General features: G+C 46.6%; 2 protein-coding genes and 2 long non-coding RNA genes across 4 annotated transcripts in view; 1 reads left to right on the top strand and 3 right to left on the bottom strand.

Moving 5' to 3' along the window:
- The window catches only part of LOC309369446, a 53,735-nt gene extending 33,041 nt beyond the window's left edge, over positions 1-20,694 (top strand). The window contains exons 2-3 of the long non-coding RNA XR_014168140.1: positions 20,137-20,227; positions 20,527-20,694. This is a non-coding gene — a long non-coding RNA (uncharacterized lncRNA). The remainder of the gene's footprint in view (positions 1-20,136; positions 20,228-20,526) is intronic.
- Positions 1-27,061, bottom strand: part of LOC309369077 (uncharacterized protein) — a 73,776-nt gene that overhangs the window by 44,289 nt on the left and 2,426 nt on the right. Inside the window, exons 2-3 of the mRNA XM_081909687.1 lie at positions 26,553-27,045; positions 26,267-26,348 (exon numbers count right to left, since the gene is read on the bottom strand). Of these exons, the coding sequence (XP_081765813.1) occupies positions 26,267-26,348; positions 26,553-26,954 (484 nt within the window). The 5' untranslated portion in view covers positions 26,955-27,045. The remainder of the gene's footprint in view (positions 1-26,266; positions 26,349-26,552; positions 27,046-27,061) is intronic.
- Positions 12,349-27,061, bottom strand: part of LOC309369062 (uncharacterized protein) — a 116,214-nt gene continuing 101,501 nt past the window's right edge. Inside the window, exons 8-9 of the mRNA XM_081909641.1 lie at positions 16,677-16,803; positions 12,349-14,691 (exon numbers count right to left, since the gene is read on the bottom strand). Coding sequence (XP_081765767.1) covers positions 12,764-14,691; positions 16,677-16,803 — 2,055 coding nt within the window. The 3' untranslated portion in view covers positions 12,349-12,763. The remainder of the gene's footprint in view (positions 14,692-16,676; positions 16,804-27,061) is intronic.
- Positions 21,950-23,452, bottom strand: LOC309369449. The gene is made up of 2 exons (XR_014168143.1): positions 23,234-23,452; positions 21,950-22,654 (listed from the first exon to the last, which is right to left on the bottom strand). It is a non-coding gene; the product is annotated as an uncharacterized lncRNA (long non-coding RNA).

Here is a 27,061-nt window from a genome sequence, read left to right on the forward strand (position 1 = left end):
TCTTCTGGCAAGCACACAGAGACAGCTCCGTCTATTTACAGCTCTTTATTAAAACATTTTAGCTACAAAGACCGGGGCTTCTTTCAGCCATATCCAAAGGCACGTCTTTCTCTCTCACAGACACACAGAGAGAAGTGAAAGTACAGGGAAAAACTCCTCCTCTTTAGCTTCTAAAAGCTTCTGTCTCCTCCCAGCTTCTAACAGCTGACGTCGGAATGTGACGCACACTCAGAACAACTTAACCAGTTAAGTTCTGAACACTCACAGTGTTAAGTTCTGAACACTCACAGTGTTAAGTTCTGAACACTCACAGTGTTCAAGGTTTTTAACCCTTGAAGCAATGTCTGATTTGCCCGTTCTGCAAGTCCATTCTGCCATGGCGAGCGAGGACTAGACAAATCGTGTTGAATTCCTTTCTCAGTCAGAAAAGCTTCAAACTGCTGAGAAGTGAATTCTCCCCCGCGATCAGAGAAAAGAGTCTTTATCTTCTTACCATGCACATTTTCCAACCAAGCACAGAATTCCTTGAACCTAGGAAAAGCCTCTGATTTCTGCTTGAGATTGTACACATAAATATACCTGGAAAATGCATCAATGAGAACCATGAAGTACCTGTTTCCACCCAAAGAGGGCGCTAGTGGTCCAACCAAATCAGCATGAATAATCTGGTATGGTTCTGTAGCTTGCCTACTAGACACCTTACCTTTCGCAGCCATTTTCACCTTGTTTGCTGCGCATGCCTTGCACTTCATGTGGTATCTGCAGGGTTTAATAGTCATACCTTCAACCAAGGCAGGCATTTTAGATACTGCCTCAAAATGCAAATGACCAAATTTCCGGTGAAAATCGTGAATACATTCTGCATGCAAACTTTTGTTAGAACCTGCAATGCAACAAGTGTCATCCTGCACAACACCATCATAATACAAAACATACAAACGATCAACATATTCAGCATACAATACATAATCATTTTTCTTTGTGATGATGCACCTTTTGTTCTTAAAGGAAACGTCAATTTTCCGCTCATTCAGCTGTCCAACGCTGAGCAGATTATGTTTGGCACCCGGTACGTAAAGCACATTCTGTATCGATAAGTCCAAACTGTGAAGAACAACAGTTCCGTAGCCTTTACTGGGGATTGTGTGGTCATCCGCCTGGTGAATCGCACCTTCCTGCGGTGTAAAAGACACGAACAGTCGCTTATCGTTGCACATGTGGTGGGTCGCTGCTGAATCAACAACGAAGAAAGATCTAGACGTCTTCTGGACCTCTGCAACCTTTGGAGTGAAGCGTGAGACCATTGCCTTGTGCTGCGTTGTCCTGGACACCGGACCTTTGCCTTTGCTCTGGCCTTTTCCACGCGATGAGCTTTCGCTGCGCTGCTCTGTCTTGGCCCTGGGATATCTGCATTCCCTCTTCATATGGCCTAGACGTCCACACGAGTAGCATTTCACTGCCTTCAAAGCTTTGGCGCCATCTGGTGGTTCCACTGCACTATGGGATGACGTCTGTGAAGTCTCCCTCTTGCCCATGCAGCCAGCACCCCGGCGATCTGCTTCATTCAGAATCACGGCAGTAACATAGTCCACTGTCAGCTGAGCAGTTGGTTGTACAGCAATTTGAGTTGCAACAGACTCCCAACCTGAACCCAAAGATTGTAGTATCATGAAGGAATACACAGCCTCTGGAAAGTTGAGTCCTCTCTGTTGCAGCTCATGTCTCAGATTCTGCATCTCCAACAGATGTATACGCACGTCTCCACCTTCAGCAAGAGCCATATTATGCAGCTTGTTAAAGTAAAACATAGTGGATCCAGCTTCTGTCCTCAAGTGAGCCTCTCTCAGAGCGTCCCAAATTTCTCTGGCTGAGGTCTTATCACGCAATAGACAGAGCTCTTCTGGGGATACTATCAATGTAAGAGTTCCCCTTGCTTTGGAATCCTTAGCTTCCCATGCATCTGTAACTGGAGCTGGGGGGTTGTCTGTAATAACCTCAAACAGACCCTCTTTCCGCAGAATAGCCTCTGCATAGAGAACCCAGTCCGCATAGTTTTTCTTATTGAGCTTAGGAATCCCACAAGCATCCTGAAGGGCCATCATGACTCTGGCATTAGCCTTCTGCTGCATCTCTGCTGCTTTAAATCAGACTGCTTTATACAAGCTGTGTCTGTGCTGCTCTGCTTATCTGCAGCTGCTTCATTCCAAAAGCGCTTTTTTAAAAGTTACTTTCGATTTCCCCAGCATAGTAACTTGCTCCTTTGCCTGTGAGCCTTTTGCCTGTGCCCGGCAAAACGGCTTTAAAAGTTCAAAGTCCAGCCATAAAGCCATTAATTAGAAGCTGGCAGGCTGCCCGGAGCAGTAGCACATACCTCATCAATCATCTTTACACGCAGAGCAGATTCCGATCCGATCTGTCCCTCTGCATTCTGATCCTTTGCCGGCACTCCGATTCGACTTCTGGAGCCCATGACCATGTTGATCGCGTTTTTCTGGGCCCAGGACCATGTGTTAGTGAAAAGGAGCAGTGTCCCGTGCACAGCGGAAGGATGAGGAGTACGTACTACATACTCTATATTGCTTTATTTACAGTTCAAAGCTGGTATGTTACAGAAAAACATCTTGCCTCTGCCGGAGCAGAAAATGCATCCTCTCTCCTCTAAAGCACGGAGAGAATCAACAAACTGAAACTGCAAAGAAACAGTGAAAAACAGGAAACCAGTGTACGTCACATCCAGTCTCCTCTTCCCGTGGGAAAACAACAGTGCATTGACTGTGGAATGTAAACAACCTGTCTCGTGACAAGCACTTCGCTGCACAGAGAAGAAGAAAGATTTTATCCCCTATGAAACATGAAACCACTAGGTGGGGTTATCCAGAAATCTGGGGCACGTTGTCAGCAATTTGCTGGTGACACTCAGTTCTCCTTCTCCTTGACATCTGCAGGTCAGGCAGTCAATGCTCTGGAGCAGTGTTTTGCCTTGATAATGGACTGGATAAGAGCCAACAAACTGAAGCTCAATCCAGATAAGACTGAGGCCCTGTTAGTGGGTGGTTTCCAGCACCAGATGGGTGGGAGATCTCCTGCTCTTGACGGGGTTCACCTGAAGGAACAGGTGTGTAGCCTGGAGGATTCCTGGTTCCTTTACTGCTGCTTGAGGCTCAGGTGGTCACAGGGGGTTGCAATGCCTTCCATCAGCTTTTGCCGGTGGCCCAGCTGCACCCCTATCTAGACAGGGATAGCCTGGCTTCTTTCATCTATACTCTGGTAACCTGTAGGTTGTTGTTGTTGTTTAGTCGTTTAGTTGTGTCCGCCTCTTCGTGACCCCATGGACCAGAGCACGCCAGGCACCTCTGTCCTCCACTACCTCCCGCAGTTTGGTCAAACTCATGCTGGTAACCTCGAAAACACTATCCAACCATCTCGTCCTCTGTCGCCCCCTTCTCCTTGTGCCCTCCATCTTTCCCAGAATCAGTGTCTTCTCCAGGGAGTCTTCTCTTCTCATGAGGTGGCCAAAATACTGGAGCCTCAGCTTCAGGATCTGTCCTTCCAGTGAGCCCTCAGGGCTGATTTCCTTAAGAATGGATGCATTTGATCTTCTTGCAGTCCATGGGACTCTCAAGAGTCTTTTCCTGCACCATAATTCAAAAGCATCAATTCTTCGGCGATCAGCCTTCTTGATGGTCCAGCTCTCACTTCCATACATCACTACTGGGAAAACCATGGCTTTAACTATACGGACCTTTGTTGTCAAGGTGACGTCTCTACTTCACAAGATGCTGTCTAGACCTGTCATTGCCTGTGATGGGATGGTGAGCTGCTTGTGCGTAAAATCCTAGTCCCTCAGAGTTTGGTTAAGTCCGCAAACCTCTGTCCATAATGGAGCCCCTTAAGCATGGCTCCATCAGTCGCTAGCAGAATCCGACAGTGGGCGCTTACGGAACCTCTTCCAGCATAAAAGCTCCTTAACGGAAACACGTCTTCTGGACTCTCTGCGCGACAGTTTCCGGCGAGGAGTGGGCATCCCTATAGGAGGTCCTGAAACCTCCCCACTGTTTTCGCTGGAAGTGTCTCTGAGCCATCCCTCCGACTCACTTTCCCTTGGAGCTCCTTCTCTCCCCCTGCTGGTTCCCTCCTCAGCTGCCAAGTCTCTCCCAACCTCTGTGAGCCCTTCCACCTCCTGTCCTTCCGATGGCAGTTCCCTGACATCCACCTCCCCTCCAGGGCCCCCTTCACCCCCTCCCGTCCCCTCCTCTATGGGCGGCGAGGAAGCAAAACCCCTGAAAGAACCTCCCTCATCTTCCGAAGTCTCAAACATTTCCCTCCACCGGTTGCTGTTCCTGGTCCCCAAGTACTCCTCCTCATCAGAGTCTATTCCTTCTTCCAACTCCAATTCCGCGAATCCTTCCAGTTCCACCTCCTCGTCGGTGGTGCCGAAGTACTCCTTCCGGAACCTCGCTACTGACTGAGGTTTCCTCGGGAACCTTCGATGGAACGTTTCTATTAAGACCTCATCGTTGACATCCTCTGCCATTACCCAGGTGTTTTCCGACTCCGGTTCCCCTTCCCACGCTACCAAATACTCCACCTGATTACCCTTCCACCTGGAGTCGATGATTTCCGCCACATGGTTGCTGCGTTCCCTTTGTTCTAATACTGGTCCACGTGTGGACACCCCTTCACGTCCCCCCCTATACGGTGACAGTAATGACCTATGGAATACTGGGTGCAGTTTCATGTGGTTCGGTAACCGGAGTTTGAAAGCCACTGGGTTGACCTGTTGGATGACCTCAAATGGTCCCAATCTTTTGGGTCTCAATTTCTTACAACCCCCTTTGAATGGCAACCCTTGGGTTGACAGCCACACCTGATCCCCCACCCTTATGGTTTCACCTTCCCTTCTGTTCTTGTCTGCTTGCCTCTTATATTCTTCTTTGGCCCTTTCTAAGTTGAGTTGGAGCTGACGATGTATTGCTTCCATTTCTCCTACAAAATGTTCGGCTGCCGGGATGCTCCATCTCTCCCCTTCTCCCCCTGGAAAAGCCCTGGGGTGACACCCATAATTAGCCAAAAGGGGCTCATCCCGGTGGACACATTCTCCGCATTATTGTAGGCAAATTCTGCCAGCGCCAACTTTTCGACCCAATCGTTCTCTCTGTCATTGACATAACAACTCAGGTATTGTTGGAGGATACCGTTTGCTCTTTCCGCCTGCCCGTTGGTTTCAGGGTGCCGGGCAGTCAAAAAATTGACCTCTACGTGCAGTAAGCTCGTGAGCTTCCTCCAGAACCTGGACGTAAATTGTTTGCCTCTGTCTGAGACCACCCTCAAGGGGGCGCCATGCAACCTAAAAATGTGTTCTACAAACAATTTCGCTGTCTCTTCCGCCGTGACTGCATGTGAGCATGCTACAAAGTGGCACATCTTTGTTAACAGGTCTACTACGACCATGATGGCCGTTTTCCCCTTGGACCTCGGCAGATCCGTCATAAAATCTATCGATACCGCCTCCCATGGTCGTTCTGGTGTGGGTAACGGTTCTAATAATCCCGCCGGCGCCCGCCTTTCTCCTTTGGCTCGCTGGCATTGGTCACACCTTTGGCTCGCTGGCATTGGTCACACCCACACATACTCCCGTACATCTTCCCTCACCTTGGGCCACCAAAATTCCCTGGTAACCAACCACATGGTCTTGTGTTGCCCAAAATGCCCCGCTGTGGGGCTGTCGTGCAACTGCTTGAGTACTCTCCCCCTCAATTCCCCTTCGGGTATGTACAGTGCCCCTTTGTAATACAATGCCCCGTTTCTTTCCTCAAAACCTCCGGGGATCTCTCCTTCCCTCCTGAGACCCCTGAGCTTATCCTGGGCGTATTCATCATTCTCCGTTCCCTCTACCAGTTCTCTTTGCCCCACCAATGCCGCCCCACACACCCAGCGATCCTCTGGGATGATATGTCTCTCTTCAGGTGCTCCCTCCCCCTCCAAATATTCAGGTTTGTGTGAGAGAGCGTCCGCCCTGACGTTTTCTGGGCCTGGCACGTAACAAATTTCAAAGTGGAATTTGGAGAACTCCTGGGCCCATCTCACTTGTCGTTGGTTGAGTACTCGTGCCGTTCTCCAATACTCTAAATTCTTGTGGTCGGTGCACACTTGCACCTTGTGTTGTGCACCAATTAGTAAGTGTCTCCATCTCCGGAATGCTTCGTGAATGGCGAGTAGCTCTCGGTCATACACCGTGTAGTTCCTCTCGGATTTATTCAGCTTTCGCGAGAAGAAGGCACATGGTCTCCACTCCGACTTACTCTTCCCCGGCTGGAGAAGCACCGCCCGGTCTGATGCATCCGTTTCCACTCTCATCGTTTTTTGTAAATCCACATGCAGGAGCTGTTCTTCCGAAGCGAACGCCTTTTTCAGTTCTTCAAATGCTCGCTCCGCCTCCGCCGTCCAAACAAATTTCTTCTTGCTGCTGAGACAGTCAGTAATGGGAGCCGTCAAGTGGGCAAAGTTCTTGATGAACTTCCGATAAAAGTTCCCAAACCCTAAGAATCTTTGCACATCCTTCTTCGTTTTCGGTGTCTTCCATTCCAGTACCGCCTGGACCTTACCTGGATCCATAGCCAATCCCTTACCTGACAAGCGATACCCCAGGAATTCCACCTCCTTGGTGTGAAACTGACACTTCTCCAGTTTCACCCACAGCTGGTTTGCTTGCAGTTTGCCCAACACTTCCCGGACGTCCCTTACATGCTGCTCCTCATTCTCTGAATATACCAACACGTCATCTAAGAAGGCCACGCAATTCTTGTAGAGCAAAGGTCCCAGGACGTGGTTCATAAACGATTGAAAGCATGCTGAGCCTGCTTGTAGACCGAAGGGCATAACGAGATATTCAAAAGCCCCCAAAGGGGTGAACATGGTGGTTTTCCATTCATCCCCCTTCCTTATTCGTATCAGGTTGTACGCCCCCCTCAGGTCCAGTTTAGTAAAAATCTTTCCCTTCCTCACCCTGGTCAAAATGTCATCAATTCTGGGCATAGGGAAAGCCACTGGTTCCGACACTGCATTTAGGGCCCGGTAGTCCACTACAAGTCTTGGTTTATCTGTGTTTTTTTTGTCCACAAAAAACACTGGGCTTCCCCCCACCACTCTGGACTCTCTGATGAAACCTCGGTTCAGGTTTTTGTCAATGAACTCCCTTAACTCCTGCATTTCCCTGTCTGACATGGCGTACAGCTTGCCCACTGGGAGCTGGGCCCCAGGGAGTAGATTGATTTGACAGTCAAAGGGTCTATGCGGCGGTAGTTTGTCTGCTTCCCTTTCACTGAAGACGTTGCCCAGGTCGGCGTATTGTCGGGGCACCTCCCCTTTGTGCGTTACTTCCGTCCCTGCTAGAGTGGCTCTGGCCCCTTCTGGAGCTTTCCCCTCTTTGCAGTGTTCTAGGCAATGTGCTGACCCAAAGGAGACCACTCTCTGATGCCAGCCCACTAGCGGATCATGTAGCGCTAGCCAGCTCATCCCCAAAATAATGGGAGCTCCTCCCAAGGTAGCCGCATTAAACGCTATCCGTTCGGTGTGCCTTGCCACCCTCATTATCATTGGGACGGTCTGTTGGCTGACTTCTCCTCCCAACAGCTCCCTCCCATCGATCGTGGTCACCTGCAAGGGGTTACTTAAAGGGATAGTCTGTATCTGGTGTTCAGCTGCAAACTCCTTACTCATGAAATTACAGGAGCTGCCTGAGTCCAATAGCGCCTTTATCTTTAGTGGGTGTCCGTTTGGCAGCTCTAGCAACACCTCTATCACTAGGGCTGGTCTTGGAGGTTCCGGCGTGGGCACTTTCACTGCTCTTTGGCCTGGCTGCTGTGCCCCGACGGTGGCAGCCAGCGTTGGCTTTTACTTGCTCCTTGACTTCCTCCTCCTTTTCCCCAACAGCTCCCGCCATCCCTTGCCATTCCTTTCTTTGTGGGCAGACCCTGGCAAAGTGACCTGGCTGTTGGCAGAGATAACATTTCTTGGCGCTCTTCCCTTCCTTCTTCCGCCCTTCACTGGGATTTGAAACTGCGCGCGCGCGCGCTGTTCCAATTTCCATCAGCTCTCCTGGCGGGAAAGGTGGCTCTGGAATCTCTGGAATGCGGAAATCCCTCCAACGTTCCCCTTTCCCTTCCCGCTTCTCCAAAGCTCTCGCCTCCTGGCGTGCTCCTATGGTCAGCGCGGATTTGGTCAGCTGGTCCATAGACTCCGCCCTGGGCGCCCGGGGAAGTTCGTCTTTCACCGCCGAAGAAAGCCCTTCTTCGAAAAGCATTTGTATGGGTTCCGCTGATAGATCCCACCCCAATTTATGGATCAACATGGTAAACTCAGTCCAGTACTCACGAACAGATCGGCTCCCCTGTTTACAAGCCATTAACTGTCTGTGCACCACTCCCTGCTCAATGTCGCTGGAAAACATCAGGTCCATGGCGTGAAAAAACTTCCTCGTGTCCTTTAGGACGTCATTATTCACTGCCATCAGGGGCCTAACCCAGTCTTTCGCCCCCCCCTTCGAGATGGCCAATCACAAAAGCCACTCGCGATTCCTCGTCGGGAAAGTCATCAAACTGCAGATTGAGGGCATATTGCATCTCTGTTCTAAAGGCTTGATAGTTCCTGGGATCCCCCCAAACTTCTGCACCAATCCTGGCACCTTTCTTGCGAGCGGGGTAGTTTTCCCCTTCTCTGCATCCTGAGCCCTCCTCTCCTCGAGCCTCGCCGTCTGCAGCGCTAGCTGGACTTCCAACCCCCTGTACCTTTCTTCCAGGCTTGGACCCGCTCCAGCTCCTTCTCCGGTTCCGGCTGGGTTGCTCATGATGCCTTTCCCTGCACAAGCTGCTTTCAGGGATTGCCGGATTGCTGTGATGGGATGGTGAGCTGCTTGTGCGTAAAATCCTAGTCCCTCAGAGTTTGGTTAAGTCCGCAAACCTCTGTCCATAACGGAGCCCCTTAAGCATGGCTCCGTCAGTCGCTAGCAGAATCCGACAGTGGGCGCTTACGGAACCTCTTCCAGCATAAAAGCTCCTTAACGGAAACGCGTCGTCTGGACTCCCGGCGTGACAGTTTCCGGCAAGGAGTGGGTGTCCCTATAGGAGGTCCTGAAACCTCCCCACTGTTTTCACTGGAAGTGTCTCTGAGCCATCCCTCCGACTCACTTTCCCTTGGAGCTCCTTCTCTCCCCCTGCTGGTTCCCTCCTCAGCTGCCAAGTCTCTCCCAACCTCTGTGAGCCCTTCCACCTCCTGTCCTTCCGATGGCAGTTCCCTGACATTGCCCTTCTCCCAAGAAGCAGACGTCTTTTAATTTCGTGGCTGCTGCTGCTGTCACCTGTAGGTTAGATTACCACAATGCCTTATACATAGGGCTGCCTCTGAAGACTGTTCAAAAACTTCAGCTGGTGCAGAATTCAGTGGACAGGTTGCTCACTAGGGTAAAATGGTTTGAACATATCACACTGATCTTTGCCAGACTTCAGAGGCCACACAGTTTCTGGCCCAAATTCAGAGTGCTGGTTTTGACGATAAAGCCTTAAACGGCTCAAGACCGCAATACCTCAAGGCCCACCTCTCTCCATATGAACCAATCCAGACCCTGTGATCAGCCTCTGAAGCCCCACTGGGCTCCCCAAAACCTGTCAGGAATGTACAGGAGTCTCAACAACCTGGTGCCTGTCTACCTACGAGATCTCCTTTCCCCACGTGTTCCCAGTTGACCACTGCAATCAGCGAAAAATGCACTGCCACAGGTGACACATAACACCAATTCCACCCGGTAGTTTATTATTTTATATATTATTTGTTAAATTTCTATGTCATCCTTCATCTGAGGATCACATGGCGGTTTGCAATATAAAACCACCAAAATACATACCATAATAATCACAATAAAAACAGCCCTCCCCCCCCCCACTCACACATTTAAAAAGCCATAGGATGTTAATCAACTAGAGAAGAGGAATATTCTGGCCTGGTGCCTAAATATATTTAATCAAGATGACAGGTGAAGAGCATTCCACATACAAGAAGCCACCACTGAAAAGGCATGTTCTTGTGTTGCCACCCTCCGGACGTCTCACCAACTAATACTAAATGATAAATATTTTCTTTTTATGCATTATCTAAAAACCAATATGCAAAACTATACCGTTTCCCCTCTCAGAAATGCTGAGTTGCTAATTCAGTTGAGTAAATCATCACGATTGCTAATAGCATAATGTAGAAAGGCCTGTTGTCTTTGTCCATTGAGTTTTGAAGACAGGAGTGCCTGGTGTGCTCTGGTCCATGGGGTCATGAAGAGTCGGACAAGACTAAAGGGTCCTAGGGTGAAACCTTGGCTCCTTCTGGCCTCATTATGATAGTCAGCATATTATAGTCGACAGAAAGAGGTAACAGAACCAGTTTAAACCAGCTGCACTCAGCTTCTCATGAAGGAATAACCCAAACATCAGGAACCTTGTGCTTCTTGTTTCTCAAACACAGAGAAGCTTCGAGAACCATCTTGAATTCACCAGAATGTTTAGAATAACCTTTGTGGGAAAACCAGAAGCATTTTTACTAGGACTTTTAGGTGCAGAAATACCAATGGATCAGGAATGGGGGAAAGCTACTTTGGAGAACAACTAAAAACATTGGCAGGATTGTTATAACACTCATATTGTAGCAAGAATTATGATAAGAATAGTGTTTTAAGAAAAAAATGGAAGACCTTATAAGATGTATAAAGAGCAATTAGGTTCTTTTAGATCTGTTTAGGTGTTTAACATAGATGAAACGTAGGCAACTCCGGGAGAGCCCAACACAACAGACAACCAATATTGGATTTCCTCTATAGTACTACTTTATTGATTACCATGGAATGCATTTAACAAGACAGGGGAACATGCACTCAGTCTCTCTCTCTCTCTCTCTCTCTCTCTCTCTCTCTCTCTCTCACACACACACACACACACACACACACTCAAATTGGAGAGTCTCGCCTTGTATACTTTCCTTGTTGTTCATCTGAATCTTCGCATTCTTTCGTCCTTGGCATGTTCTTGGTATTTTACAACTCTTATTATTTGAAACTGATGTTGTGTAGCTTTTTAAAAAAATATATCTCACAAATGATATTCAGTAAAGCTAGATTCTTCATCAGCAAGTTGTTGAAATTTCCATTTTCATATTGTATTTTTAGAAATGCCTTTTTTGTATTCTAAGCATGTTGTTCCAAGTGTTTTCGTATTTGATCATTATGCAAAAACAATGTCATTAACTTCTGATAGTCTGGTCCTATAGAAATATCAAAACTATGTAGGTTTAATGGCAAATACACAGAATCCTTAATCGTTTCCGACACAATATTTCCAGTTCTCAAATTTTGCACATTTTGGATGGCACAAGGAGAAGGGGATGACAGAGGAGGAGATGGTGGGACAGCGTTCTCGAAGCTACAAACATGAGTTTGACCAAACTGCGGGAAGCAGTGGAAGACAGGAGTGCCTGGCATGCTCTAGTCCATGGGTTCACAAAGAGTCGGACACGACTAAACGACTAAACGACTACAACAACCACAACACCACGGTATATTTGCAAACCATCTGTAGTCATTGTTTAGCAGAGAGATTGGCTTGTAGTTTTTTGTTGTTGTTGTTTAGTCGTGTCCAATCAGATCAATACTTTCTGTACTAAGAAATGCAAACTGACAAGTCTGACTCTATAGATATTCCCCTGGCTCTATATTCTCCTCACAGATGATCAGAGCCAGTTCTCCCTCCATCCAACCCTCTCTCCCATCTCAAATCCAGCCCTCTCCAACTCTCTCCCTTTTATTGCCCTGCCCAAAGTCCTGGCTCCATACCCTTCCCTCTGTCAAGGTAGCCAATCAGAGAAGCTCTGGCCCTCTGGTGGAATTCTCAGGCACTGCATCCCCAGACTCTACTGTCCATCAAACCCCCGTCTTATATTGGTGCATCTGGTTCTTCCTGCCTAAGTGGAAAGCTTTACTTTTCTCCCTACTGAAATTCATTTTGTGAGCTTGGGCCCAGTTCTCCAATCCATTAAGGTCATTTTGAATCCCAATTCTGTCTTTTGTGGCATTAGCTGCTCTTCCCAGTTTGGTTCACCTGAAAATTTCATCAGCATCCCCTGAATTCCCCCACCCAATTTTTTTTATAAAGAAGTTGAGCAACAACGGGCCCAGGACAGAATCATGTGGCATCTCACTTGTCACTTCATCCCAGGATGGCGAAGAACCATTACTGAAATCTTCGGATGAAGGGCAGAACATGACTTTTATAAATAATAAAAAGGATATCAACAAGTTGAAACATGTACAGAGGATGGCAACCAAGAATCTATTGATTTATTGATTGATTTGATTGAATTTGTATACCACCCTATTCCCATAGGTCTCAGAGTGATCACAACATAAAATCACACTATAAAAACACAAAATACACAATAAAACTATAAATAATGGAAGATAGAGCAAACGTTTTTTTCTTCCTGCTCCAGAAGGTAGGACATCAACCAATGACATCAAGTTAAAAGAAGAGAGATTTCTGACTAAACATGAGGAAGAAGTTTGACAGCAAAAGCTGTTAGTGGAATGGACTCCCTTGGAAGGTGCTGGGATCTCCATCCTTTGAGGTTTTATGAAGTTGGATGGTCACCTGTCATGGATGCTTTAGCTGTGATGCCTGCTTCACATGGGGTGGACTAGATTACACCAGAGGTCACTTCCAACTCCACAATTCTATGATCCTGTGATTCTATAATTCTCCTCACTATGAGTTTTTTGATGAAAAGTGAGATTGGATCTCTGACAGAAGCTCTTTCCACATTCCATGCACTGATAGGGCTTCTCCCCTGTATGAATTCTTTGATGGGAAGTGAGACTGTGGCTCTGATTGAAGCTCTTTCCACATTCCACACACTGATAGGGTTTCTCCCCTGTATGAATTCTCTCATGGGAAGTGAGAGAGGAGCTCCTACTGAAGCTCTTTCCACATTCCACACACTGATAGGGTTTGTTCCCTGTATGAATTCTTCGATGGGAAGTGAGATTGGAGCTCTTCCTGAAGCTCTTTCCACATTCAAAGCACTGATATGGTTTATCCCCTGTATGAATTCTTTGATGGGAAGTGAGATTGGAGCTTGTACTGAAGCTCTTTCCACATTCAAAGCACTGATAGGGTTTCTCCCCTGTATGAATTCTTTCATGGGAAGTGAGATTGGAGCTCTTCCTGAAGCTCTTTCCACATTCAAAGCACTGATAGGGTTTCTCCCCTGTATGAATTATTTGATGGGAAGTGAGACCGCCGTTCCGACTAAAGCTCTTTCTATATTCCAAGCACTGAAACGGTTTCTCCCCTGTATGAATTCTTTGATGGGAAGTGAGATTGGAGCTGATACTGAAGCTCTTTCCACATTCCACACACTGATAGGGTTTCTCCCCTGTATGAATTCTTTGATGGGAAGTGAGATTGGAGCTGGTACTGAAGCTCTTTCCACATTCCACACACTGATAGGGTTTCTCCCCTGTATGAATTCTTTGATGGGAAGTGAGATGGGCTCTCCGTCCGAAGCTCTTTCCACATTCCAAGCACTGATAGGGTTTCTCCCCTGTATGAATTCTCTGATGGGAAGTGAGAGAGGAGCTATTTGTGAAGCTCCTTCCACATTTCATGCACTGATATGGTTTCTCCCCTGTATTAATTCTTTGATGGGAAGTGAGAGAGGAGCTTTTCCTGAAGCTCTTTCCACATTTCACGCACTGATAGGGTTTCTCCCCTGTATTAATTGTGTGATGGGAAGTGAGAGAGGAGCTATCAGTGAAGCTCTTTCCACATTCCACACACTGATAGGGTTTCTCCCCTGTATGAATTCTGTGATGGGAAGTGAGAGAGGAGCTTTTTCTGAAGCTCTTTCCACATTCCACACACCGATAGGGTTTCTCCCCTGTATGAATTCTGTGATGGGAAGTGAGAGAGGAGCTATGACTGAAGCTCTTTCCACATTCCACACACTGATAGGGTTTCTCCCCTGTATGAATTCTTTGATGGGAAGTGAGAAAGGAGCTTCTTCTGAAGCTCTTTCCACATTCAAAGCAGTGATAGGGTTTCTCCCCTGTATGAATTCTTTGATGGAAAGTGAGATTGGCGCTCTGACTGAAGCTCTTTCCACATTCCACACACTGATAGGGTTTCTCCCCTGTATGAATTCTCTGATGGGAAGTGATATTGGAGCTGGTACTGAAGCTCTTTCCACATTCAAAGCACTGATAGGGTTTCTCCCCTGTATGAATTCTTTGGTGGGAAGTGAGAGTGCTTTTGTTACGGAAGCTCTTTCCACACTCTTGACACTCAAATGGTTTCTCTCCACTGTGAATCCTCTGATGTACTAGGAAATCTCTTTTCACAGTAAAGCTCTTTCCACATTCCACACACTGATAGGGTTTCTCCCCTGTATGAATTCTTTGATGAAAAGTGAGACTATTTCTGTAACGGAAGCTCTTTCCACATTCCATGCACTGATAGGGTTTCTTTTCAATGATAATTGTTTGTTGGAAAGTGTAATGGGAGCTCTGATTGCAGCTCTCTCCACACTCCAAATTTTTACCTTGCTTCTCTCTGGGGATTTTGTCTTGATCACCCTTTTTCTTGATTTCCAATTCTTCACAATCTGCAATGGAAACAGAAAGGCATTAGAGACTCAGGAAGCAATGCAGGCCCCAGTTATCGAAAGATGCTAATTGAATTTGTGCTAGAAGAAGAAGTACCGCATTTTTTGCCCTATAGGACGCACTTTTCCCCCTCCAAAAATGAAGGGGAAATGTGTGTGCGTTCTATGGGACAAATGCAGGCTTTCGCTGAAGCCTGGAGAGCGAGAGGGGTCAGTGCGCACCGACTCCTCTCCCTCTCCAGGCTTCAGGAAGCTATCCGCAAGCCTTCAGAGCCCGCGGGAGTTCCTGCGGGCTCCGAAGGCTTGCGGATAGCAGCCTGTGCTGGGGGCTGGGGTTGCAAATATTCCCCCCTTTATTTCCCCCCAAAAAAACTAGGTGTGCCCTGTGGGCCAGTGCACCCTATAGGGCGAAAAATACAGTAAATGGAGTAGGGTGTGTGTTCATTACCATTGTTCTTTGCCATTAACCGACATAATTACTATTAGATTTTGATTGATTATTAATGTGGCTTTGTTTGATATAAGTTATTTTAAAGTTATTGTACTTTTTATATTGGATCAGAACATTATTATTGTTTCATGTTTTTCTGTGTTGGAGGCTAAACTAAAAATGTGGCAACTGTGTCCCTGAAGGACATTTTGGACTCACAGCTGTCCATGGAGGCGCACGTCATTCAATGTCTAAGGCACCTGCCTACCAGCTCCATCTGGTACGCCAGCTGAGACCCTACCTGCCCAAGGACTTTCTCACCAGGGTGGTGCATGCTCTAGTTATCTCCCGCTTGGACTACTGCAATGCGCTCTACGTGGGGCTACCTTTGAAGGTGACCTGGAAACTACAACTAATCCAGAATGCGGCAGCTATCGAGACCACATAACACCAGACCTACATTAGCTCCCAGTATGTTTTCAAGTAGAATTCAAAGTGTTTGTGCTGACCTTTAAGGCCCTAAACCATGAGTAGGCAAACTAAGGCCTGGGTCCAATCGCCTTCTAAATTCGGCCCGTGGATGGTCCAGGAATCAGTGTGTTTTGATATGAGTAGAATGTGTCCTTTTATTTAAAATTCATCTCTGGGTTATTTGTGGGGCATAGGAATTTGTCCCCCCCCCCTCAAAATATAGTCCGGCCCCCAACAAGGTTTGAAGGACAGTGGACCGGCCCCTTGCTGAAAAGGTTTGCTGACCCCTGCCCTAAACGGTCTTGCCCAGTATACAAAAAAAAAATCTCCACCCCCATCATTCAGTCCTGACACCGAGTGCCTTCTGGCGGTTCTCTGCCTGCAAGAAGTGAGGCTGCAGGGAACCAGACAAAGGGCCTTCTCAGTGGTGGCACCTGCCCTGTGGAACACCCTTCTGCCAGATGTCAAGGAAATAAACATGTATCAGACTTTTAGAAGACATCTGAAGCCAGCCCTGTTTAGGGAATTGTCAAAGTTTGATGTTTTGTCGTGCTTGTAATATTCTGTTGGGAGCCGCCCAGAGTGGCTGGGGAAACCCATTCAGATGGGCAAGGTATAAACAAAATATTATTATTATTATTATTATTATTATTATTATTATTATTATTATTATCATCTGAGATTCGAAAAGCCTGCCTCTTCTCTGGGATGGATTTTGTTTGGCCCAGTCATGGCTTCCCCTCCATCTCCAATGTCACTCGTCTCTTTGGTCAACCCAAGACTGACAGGAGCAAAAACCAAAACAGAAAACCTGACAGAAGCTACTTATCTTTCCTAACAACTCTGAAGCTGACATTTAAGATGGCCTGGGAAGTTCAGACCAGCCCAACTGTGGTAGAAGGAGGCAGAACTGGAGGAAGATTGTTCACAGAAAAAAATGTAATTTGCTATTTTTTGTGGGGGTGTTAGGTTCCCAGGTGCTATAGGGGGCGCTGTTGAGCTCTGTGAAAATATATGAGGTTCGTCACATAGAGGTATTTTTTTAATTTCCAGGCAGACAGGACAATCCCACAGGGAGCCTTACCAAGAGAGGCCACGATCCCCCAATTCTCCTCCATGACGTCCTTATGCAGAGCTCTCTGGTCAGGATCCAGCAACGCCCACTCCTCGTCCGTGAAACGAACAGCGACATCTTCAAAGCACACTGGACCCTAAAAGAAAAAGGGAAATGTCTGAGACAGCAGAAATATGATCTGCTCCACAATGCTCTGTTGTTTCCTTCCTGTAAATTGCGGTGTTGTTTCAATAGGATTGCTTTGCTGCACATTTTAAATATGGGTGCTTATTTTATTCTGCATTTTAATTATGGGTGTTCATCTTTGTCCAAATAGGTGTTACTCCGCCTTGTGTTTTTCAAGTCATTCTGCCTTCGCAAGCGTTCCAGTTTGCCTGATGGAAGGATCCACATTCTCCTCTCCTCGTGAGCTGTTCTGGGAAGGTTCCCTCCCAATGCCCTAGAGCCAAATTCCAGGGGTTCATGGGGGCATGGAGAGGGGGAGGAATGGGGGGGGGCTGGTTTGTTGAACCCAGGCCACTATTTGTTCTCATTTGTCCACTGCTTAGAAACCAATTTTTGCATTCAGTTATCAATCTAGAAATAAAATAAGCCTGTTTTGGATGGCCATCTGTCTTGGATGATCTAGCAGAGATTCCTGCAGTGCAGGGGGTCTCCTGGGTCTGAGAGACAAGCAGGGAGGGTGGCTTCTGGCAGAAGGAGAGGGAGCCCCCGGTGGCTCCTCCTTCTCCTGACTCACCTTTGCCTCTTGACCTCCCTCCTCCCACTCGCCTCCTTCCTCTTCTGCCTCTGATTCCTCACTGCATTCTGCCACAGAGTCTCCCAGCTCACTAAGCCCTGTTACCCCTTCAGCTTCTGACACCTCCTCTTCCCAGGCTTCTGTAGGGATCAGATGGGATTACCATGAGGAATTATAAAATATACATCAAGCCATTGTGTCCACGATGAAAGCATTATGTTGACTGGGCTTGATACATTGACAATAATTTCTGACCAAATTTCTGACCAAATGCATCTCTGGCCATTTCCTCTACTGCCCATTTCTCTCTGCTTCACAAGTCAACATACACAGCCCAGCTGCTTAGCCAGGCAGGCATCCTGGGTCATTAAAGATAGTGGGCAAGCTTCTTTGATGTAGCTTTCTGATATGCTGATCTTAGGGCCTGGAAATAGCTTCACAGGAAGGTGATAAAGATGCCTATCTCCTTGCCATCCTTCCATCCTCTCCTGTTTATGATCTCCGGAGTTTCTCTAGTCCTCTTTTATTTACTCTCAGATTATGTATGCATGCTCAGAGTAGTAGTCTTTGTAGTTAAAAGAATTTCTTTTGATCTAACTTTGTCTCCACGTGGGTTTGTTGAAATGCTCAGAAGAAATCTGATTGGTTCTTTCGAACACTCTGTAAAAAGCTTTTTTGTGAATAAAACTACCTGGGCCAGGGGCTGCATACGGACAAGCACAGAGAGACACGATTATACGCACCCTTCCCAGAGTCTTGCTGGTTCAAGTCTCTGTGTGTATTCTTATTAATCAGATTCAATCCTTCCTTTACTTTGCGAACGCAACAGCTTCTCCCTCTTCTCCCTCTGACCGCCCATCCTTCCTCCACCTCCACTCCTTGGGCACTGAGCCATCTTCGCTTCCTGGTTCCCCGGCTGCTTCCTCCCACCACTCCTCTGTGCCCAACCAGTCCATGACATTGCTCCATCCCTCGGCTTCTGTCCCCACAAGGCAGCTTCCCCTGACCTGATCTGGTTCCCCAGCCGCTGCTTCCCTTCTGCCCCCATGAAAAGGCGGATCAGGAGGTCTTGCTGGCATCCTTCTGCCATCTGCAAGAGAAAAAAGGTAAGTTCTTAACCCGAGGTACTATTTCTGGGGTAGCGGAGTCTGTAACCTGAAGTGTATGTAACCCGAGGTACCACTGTAGATACATTAGGTTCTGCCTAGAGACAGGGCCTGAGGAGTTGGACATGCACCTTCCCTGTCCTTACGTGGCAATCCTTATCAGCCCATCTCTGGGTGTCTCTGGGCAGTGAGTGTCTGAGTGTATGGACCGGATATGGGCCTGGCCTAGATCAACCCAATGGCTGCCTTGCTTAACATTTTAACTCCCCAAACGCCTTCCCTGAGCAAGTTGCCACAGTGGTGGTGGAGGTGGTTATATTTTGCCGTTTCTTCGACTGCCCTTTGCTCACAGCCTCCAAGGAATGAGTTTCTCCGTTGGCTTCCATGGGAAAGCCCAGCCAACATGTCAACCCAGCAGCCCCTTCTAAGGTTGCCGTCTTAATGCTTACTGACCTGGGAGTCAGGCCCTGCTGAACTCAAGGCAGCTTACTCCCGAGAAGGAAAAACAGACTGGCGAGCCCCTCGCTCGGGCAAGGAGGCTAAGGCCCTGCTGGGATCACAGTGCGCGTGCCCACAGAGAGGGCTCTAGGTTTGCCACTTTGCCATTTCGTCAGCTCTCACAAACTCTTGACCAGGAGGCTAGCGGCTGCCAGAACCTCCATTGCTCCAAAATAGAAAATCTTATTTATTTCAGTTATTCCATTTATATCCCACCTTTTTCTCCCCAAGGTCACCCCAGGGAGCTTCATGGCTGGGTGGGGATTCGAACCCTGGTCCCCCCGGTCATAGAGTCCAGCAGCCAAACCTCTACCCAGCACCGAAAACCTTACATGATTTCCAGATTTTACTTTGGTATAGAAATATGTGGATTTCAGCATTAGCTGAAAAATTTACTTATAAATTACTTGCTGCCAAAGGCTCGGATGACCCTGTACAAGTCCCATGATGTCTGGTGGGATTTTATCTTTTATCTTACCAGCTGCACTGGCTCCTGGTGGAGTACAGGGTCAGGTTTAAGGTGCTGGTTCTGACCTTTAAAGCCCTTCGCGGCCTCGGACCCTCGTACCAACGGGACCGCCTCTCCTGGTATGCCCCGTGGAGGAGCTTATGGTCCATAAATAACAACATTTTGGAGGTCTCGGGCCTCAAGGACGTTAGATTGGCCTCAACCAGGGCCAGGGCCTTTTCAGCACTGGCCCCGAACAGGTGGAACGCTCTATCACGGGAGATCAGGGCCCTGTGGGATTCGACATCTTTCCGCAGGGCCTGCAAGAGGGAGTTCTTCCACCTGGCCTTTGGTCTGGACTCAGTCTGATCCTCCTCTTTCTTTTTTTGATGGAACCCCTTATATGGGATCCTGCATATAAATTTTCCCACGGGCCCATATAGGACCAGCATGGATAGCTGACCCTGGTGAATATTTGATGTTTCATCCCCTTCTGGTCTTGATTTGTGAGTCGCCAGTAAAATAAGGCTGCATTTTAAGCTGTATTTTAAGTTACATTTTAATCAATTGGTTCTTTGCTTTTTTTAAACTGTATTTTATATTTGGTGTTAGCCACCCTGAGCCCGTTCTCGGCCGGGGAATGAATAAAAATCTTCTTCTTCTTTGCAACAAATGAAGACACACAGAAATCCCTCTCTGCAGTGCAATCTGAAATTTGGGTTTCCTGAAGGTACTAAGGACTTGGCCAACCTAATATTAAGTAAATAAGGTAAGCCAAAGGTTCTCTCCATATGAACCATCCTCTACTCTCTGCTTCTCAATTTGTATTGTATTATTTTATGTACTATGGCTTGGCATTGTTTTACTGATTATAGTTTATTGTATTATTTACTGTAACTCTTGAGTGGACTTCTGTTTAAACTTTTATATGTTGATATTATTATTTTATACTATTCTAATAATTGTTGTATGTTACTTTTTGATGTCGGTTGCTTATTTTTAAGTTTTATTATCTCATTTTTGCATTGCATTAGATTGTTATAAGATGTACATTTTTTGTTTCTTCAGCTTGTAAACCGCCTTGAGTATTGTAAGGTAGAAAGACGGTATACAAATAGAAAATGATGATGATGAACCTCGTGGGACTTTGAGCTGCTTCCGGATCCAGCCGAGACTCAGGCAGACTCAGTGACTGGAAGCGCCTTTGAGCAACTGCAGATGGTTCCACATTCCAGGACCGGGGGAGCCTGGCCTCATACCTTCGTTTCTTCAAGGCTGGATTGAAGGAGTGGAGACCAGAGGTCCACTTTGGAGAGCCAGACTGAAGCCATTTTATAAGGAGCAAGCTAAAAAGCTAAAAACTACCTCTCTCCCCTGCTTGCAAAAGCATTTTCTGTAAATGCAGCAAGTGTGGTTAGAGCACTTTGCACCTGTAGCTAGCTGTTGACCCAGATTCCAGTAAAACACCGAGAAGAGAGCAAACAACAGGAACCTCTAGCTCACCACAAAGAGTAACTGTTAAAACCACCAACTACCTTGCCATAGACAGATGGTCATAAAGGTTTTACTGGGAAATGTAAAGTAGGTCAAATAGTTTATAAGCTCGCAGCGCCACCTAGCGGATAACGCAGCTTGGAACCAAACAAGGCAAACACCAATTTTGATTGGTAGAGCTTTTAATGAATATGCATAAGGGGGAATGTTTAAGGGGTGGGTCAAGGGGCTGAAGTGTGGCTTTGCCAAAAGGTATAAAAGATGTCTGCATCTGATTGACAGGGGGCATTCTCTCATTTTTGCTGAATGCACCCCTTTGCTTTGCTTGTCTGACAAATAAACCAAAGTCAATAAAACTTTTTCTTTAAAAATATTGCTGCCTGGAGTTTCCATTCTGGTCTGTATTCTGAAGTCCCTAACAGGATGACCACAGTGCCCTTCTTGTGGGGCATTCCTTGCGCTTGGTCCAGAAGCTTCAGCCGGTGCAGAATGCTGCAGCACGATTGCTGTCAAAGCGAGGCCTTCTCGGCATATGACCCTTTGGCTCAGAGGGCTTCACTGGTCCACTAAACTTACTTTTATAAAACATCCTCCAAAATACCCATTTCCCCATGAGTCCGTTATGCCGGTTTAGATGCATTCTTTTGCAATGTTAGCTTAATTGTAGTTACTGAAAAACTGACTTTCTCAATTTATTCAGATATACATAGGAGATTGGCTGCTCTCTCCTCAATATTTAGCTAAGGACTAAGTAGGGTGAAATGAAGCCCCCCAGATCCCCAAAGGTTGAGGGAAAGGGTCTGTCTCCCTTCTTCCTTTTCATTATCAGTTCTTTCCACCTAAGAAATGGGAAGAAAGCAGCTGCTCATGCTAAGTGCAGCGTTTGTTGGGGTGGAGATTAATGAGCTGACAATGGTATGATTCATCAGTAATAAATATGATTTGTTCTTATGTGTAAGTGAAGTCACATTTGAAACAATACAGAAGCAGTCAAAGGGAATTTCCTAGGAAGTCTTTTATTCAGTCTCACCTGCAATCATATGTGCTGAACACACAGAAACACATTGATAATGTGAAATAACTGGCAGTAACAGACTCCAATTAACACGCAACACATGCAAGCAGATTAATGGAAAAGGACACCTGATTTCCACACCATTTTAAAAAACATTGTTTTTATATATCTTCATGGTACAGAAGATAACTTTTCAGAAAGCAATAGTTACAACAGTAAACAACAAATAACATGTCCTGATGAAATTGCAGACTTTCTTCCTGCCATGTGTTACAAGTTTCATTTGATTACTCTGAAAGATCATGCCACCTTTTCCCATGAGTGCTGGGTGGATTCCGGCAACAGTCTTAACAATTTATATATTCAATAAACTTTGGCCACTTGTTATAAAAGGAATATAGATGGTGTTCCCTCACCTTCTTGATTTCCCTTGGCAAACAAAATTTAAGATACTGAAATTGTGGTGCCCAGAATTGAACACAGTATTATGGAAACAAAATAAAAAAATTCATTCCAGTAGCACCTGAGAGACCAACTAATTTTGTTATTTGTATGAGCTTTCGTGTGCATGCACACCTCTTCAGATACCATTTTATTTTGATTTGACTACGGCAGACCAACATGGTTACTTACCTGTAACTAGAACAGTATTCTGGGTGGGGTTTGACAAGGCAGAATAAAGTGGTACTATTCCTGCCCAGGTGACAGCAGCCACGAAATTAAAAGACGCCTGCTTCTTGGGAGAAGGGCAATGACAGGCCTAGACAGCATCTTAAGAAGTAGAGACATCACCTTGCCAACAAAGGTTCGTATAGTTAAAGCTCTGGTTTTCCCAGTAGTGATGTATGGAAGTGAGAGCTGGACCATAAAGAAGGCTGATCGCCGAAGAATTGATGCTTTTGAATTATGGTGCTGGAGGAGACTCTTGAGAGTCCCATGGACTGCAAGAAGATCAAACCTCTCCATACTGAAGGAAATCAACCCTGAGTGCTCACTGGAAGGACAGATTGTGAAGCTGAGGCTCCAGTACTTTGGCCACCTCATGAGAAGAGAAGACTCCCTGGAGAAGACCCTGATGTTGGGAAAGATGGAGGGCACAAGGAGAAGGGGGCGACAGAGGACGAGATGGTTGGATAGTGTTTTCGAGGCTACAAGCATGAGTTTGACCAAACTGCGGGAGGCAGTAGAGGACAGAGGTGCCTGGCGTTCTCTGGTCCATGGGGTCACGAAGAGTCGGACACGACTAAACGACTAAACAATAACAACAACATTCCTGCCCTTGATCTGATTCTGCCTTCTGCCACATTGGCCTCCGCTCCCCATTTGGTGTCCTCCGCAAATGTGATGAGTACCCCCTCAGTTCCTTCATCCAAGACATTTATAAAGACGCTGAACAACATCAGGCCCAGGACAGAACCCTGCGGCACCCCAGGATGATGACGAACCATGAAAGAGTCCTCTTTGGGTTCAGTCTGTCAAATCCACTTAACAGTTACCTTGTTCAGCCTCATTTTACCAGCTTCCTCACATAAATATCACAGGGGACTTTGTCAAAAAACCTTACTAAAATTAAGATGCGCTATTACCACAGCACTCCCCTGAGCAACAGTCTGTATCTCCATCCAAAAAAAGAAAAAAGAAAAAAGAGAGATTTCTCTAGCTTAACTCGTTTTTGAGAAAGCCATGCTTTCAACCTGTCTGTTTATGTTGTGAACCACCGTGAAATCTTCAGATGACGGGTACATGAATTTTAAAATGATAATACTATGGATATTGACAAGCTGGAACACGTGCAGATAAAGGTGACCAAGATGGTGTTATTATATTTATTTGACTTCTATAGCGCCCTATAGCAGGAGTGCCAACTTGAATAAAATATAGGAGGGGTTTAGTAAGCCCCGCCTCAGTTAAACAGTCACAGGATGCGGTGCAAGCATGCCATTTGAATGGCTGTTCCTATGAACTGGGGGGGTGGCCCCCTCACATATCATATTGGGGGGCAAAGACCCCTCAGACTCTAAGAGTTGGCTCTTATTCTCTAGACCCACAGATCTCAGGACGGTTGCAACATAAAATCACACAATGAAAACACAAAACACACAGCCCAAAACTTGTAACCCCCACCTCCCCACCACATTTTAAAAGGGCATTAGATGTCAATCAGCCAAAGACCTGTTTAAAGTGGTTTGTTTTTCTCTAGCGCTGAAAGCTGTATAATGAAGGGTTTTCCACTCTTCATATGAATTCTTTGATGGGAAGTGAGATTGTGGCTCTGACTAAAGCTCTTTCCACATTCCACACACTGATAGGGTTTCTCCCCTGTATGAATTCTTTGATGAGATATGAGAGAGTCTTTTGTACTGAAGCTCTTTCCACATTCCAAACAATTATATGGTTTCTCCCCTATGTGAATTCTTTGATGAGAAGAAAGATGTGAGCTCTGACTGAAGCTTTTTCCACATTCCACACACTGATAGGGTTTCTCCCCTGTATGAATTCTTTGATGGATAGTGAGTTTGGAGCTGGTCCTGAAGCGCTTTCCACATTCCACACACTGATAGGGTTTCTCCCCCGTATGAATTCTTCGATGGGAAATGAGAGAGGAGCTATCAGTGAAGGTCTTTCCACATTCCACGCACTGATAGGGTTTCTCCCCTATGTGAATTCTTTGATGAGAAGGAAGATGTGAGCTCTGACTGAAGCTCTTTCCACATTCCACACACTGATAGGGTTTCTCCCCTGTATGAATTCTCTGGTGCTTAGTGAAATCAGAGATCTGACTGAAGCTCTTTCCACAATTCACACACTGATAGGGTTTCTCCCCTGTATGAATTCTCTGATGGGAAGTGAGATGGGAGTTACTATTGAAGCTCTTTCCACATTCCACGCACTGATAGGGTTTCTCCCCTGTATGAATTCTTTGATGGGAAGTGAGAGAGGAGCTACATGTGAAGCTCTTTCCACATTCCACACACTGATAGGGTTTCTCCCCTGTATGAATTCTTTGATGGGAAGTGAGAGAATAGCTCTGACTAAAGCTCTTTCCACATTCCACACACTGATAGGGTTTCTCCCCTGTATGAATTCTTTGATGGGAAGTGAGATTGGTGCTCTTCCTGAAGCTTTTTCCACATTCCACACACTGATAGGGTTTCTCCCCTGTATGAATTATTTGATGGGAAGTGAGAGAGGAGCTACATGTGAAGCTCTTTCCACATTCCACACACTGATAGGGTTTCTCCCCTGTATGAATTCTTTGATGGGAAGTGAGACTGTGGCTGTGAGTGAAGCTCTTTCCACATTCCACACACTGATAAGGTTTCTTCCTAATGAGATTTCCTTGATGGGAAGTGGAATTGGAACTTTCCCCACTTTCAAAATATTTATACAGCTTCTCCATTGTGGGGATTTTGTCATGGTCACCCTTGTTCTTGATTTCCAGTCCATCACTATCTGCAATGAAGAGTAATGGATTAGCGCCTCAGGGAGAAATTAAAGAAGAATACTTGTTAACTCTGGTAATAGAGGCATAACACAAGTGGTTTAGATGGGTGGTTTTCTGAAGGGTTGGGTGCATTAATTAATGGGGATCAACCGACATCCTTAGGGGAACTAACAACTCTGAAGTTGAGTTAAAATGGCCTGTGGAGTTCACACCAGGCTGATCCTTGTTTAGAAGCTGCAATATTGTAATCCCAGGTGTCTTAAGGGGACGCTGTTGAGGTCTGTGGAAATATATGAGGTTCATCAAAGAGAGCTGTTTTGAATTTAAAAACAGATATTATGATTCCAAAGGGATCCTTACCAAGAGTGGCCACGATCCCATGATTCTCCTCCATGACGTCCTTATGCAGAGCTCTCTGGTCAGGATCCAGCAACTCCCACTCCTCATCTGTGAAACGAACAGCAACATCTTCAAAGCACACTGGACCCTAAAAGAAAAAGGGAAATGTCCTCCTATGAGACAATAATATTGTTCACCATGACGTCTTGATCTACGACATTGTTCCACCCCTTGACCTCTGTCCCCACAAGGCAGCTTCCTCTGACCTGATCTGGATCCACAGCCACCGCTTCCATTCTCTCCCCAAGGAAAGATGGATGAAGAGGTCTTGCGGGTATCATTCTGTCACCTGCAAGAGGAAAAAGGTAAGGGGGAGGCCCAGAGTGCCTGCTTCTCTCACAGGTGAATCAGTGAATCTAAACTATCTCCCGCAACAAAAGATGAAAAGAACCCCCAGATGAGTTGGAAAACCAACAGAATGAGACTAAATGGAGAAAAACCTCCTCCCTCCTTACCCAGAGGCCTCTCTCTGGTGTTCAACGGAGGCCTCTCTGCTGCAGAAGATATCTGGCCCATTTCTGCAAAGAGATCCTTTCCCTGAAAAATAAACAAGGATTCAAAAGAGAGAATGGGGAGAAAAATTAAAAAATGAATGTCAGGGCCAACAGCTTCAAGGGTGACAGATCTCATTCCATGGATGCCTTCCCAGGAAAAAAATATGAGCCATCAGTAGAGCATGATGGGATGTTCTCTGTCCTGTTTGGAGCCCCCTGGGAGTATCCAGAGGAAAGTCTCTCTCACCTGCTTTCTGTCCTCTGCCTGACTCAGGAGGAAACCTTCAGCCAGGGCCACCGCCTGGGAACTGGTCTCCGCTCCGCATTCCCTCACCCAGCTCTCCATCTCCGGGGGAAGGACAGCCAGGAACTGCTCCAAGATCACCAGGTCCAGCATCTCAGCTTTCGTGTGCCTTTCTGGCTTCAGCCACTGACGGCAAAGGTGGTAGAGTCGGCTGCAAACCTCTCGGGGTCCTTTGGCCTCCTGGTAGCAGAACTGCCTCAACTGCTGGCTCTGCACCTCTGAGTGGAGGGTGTCCTCCTCACCCAGGATCTTCTGCACAGAGTTTTCCCAGAACCCCCCACTGCTCCCAGTTTGGATGGCATGGCCTCTTTCTGTTCCAGGGCCAGCTGAGTCTCGCTCATCCATCTGTGCTCTCAGGAAGCCTGTGAGAGATCGGAAGGAACCCTTTGGTCTTCTGCCAAGTTCTGTCTGTCTTAAGGAGAGGCCCTAGCAAATCCTACAAAGCAAATACA

This window comes from Podarcis melisellensis (assembly GCF_964234715.1).
Source record: "Podarcis melisellensis genome assembly, chromosome: 4".
Taxonomy (NCBI): Eukaryota; Metazoa; Chordata; class Lepidosauria; order Squamata; family Lacertidae; genus Podarcis; species Podarcis melisellensis.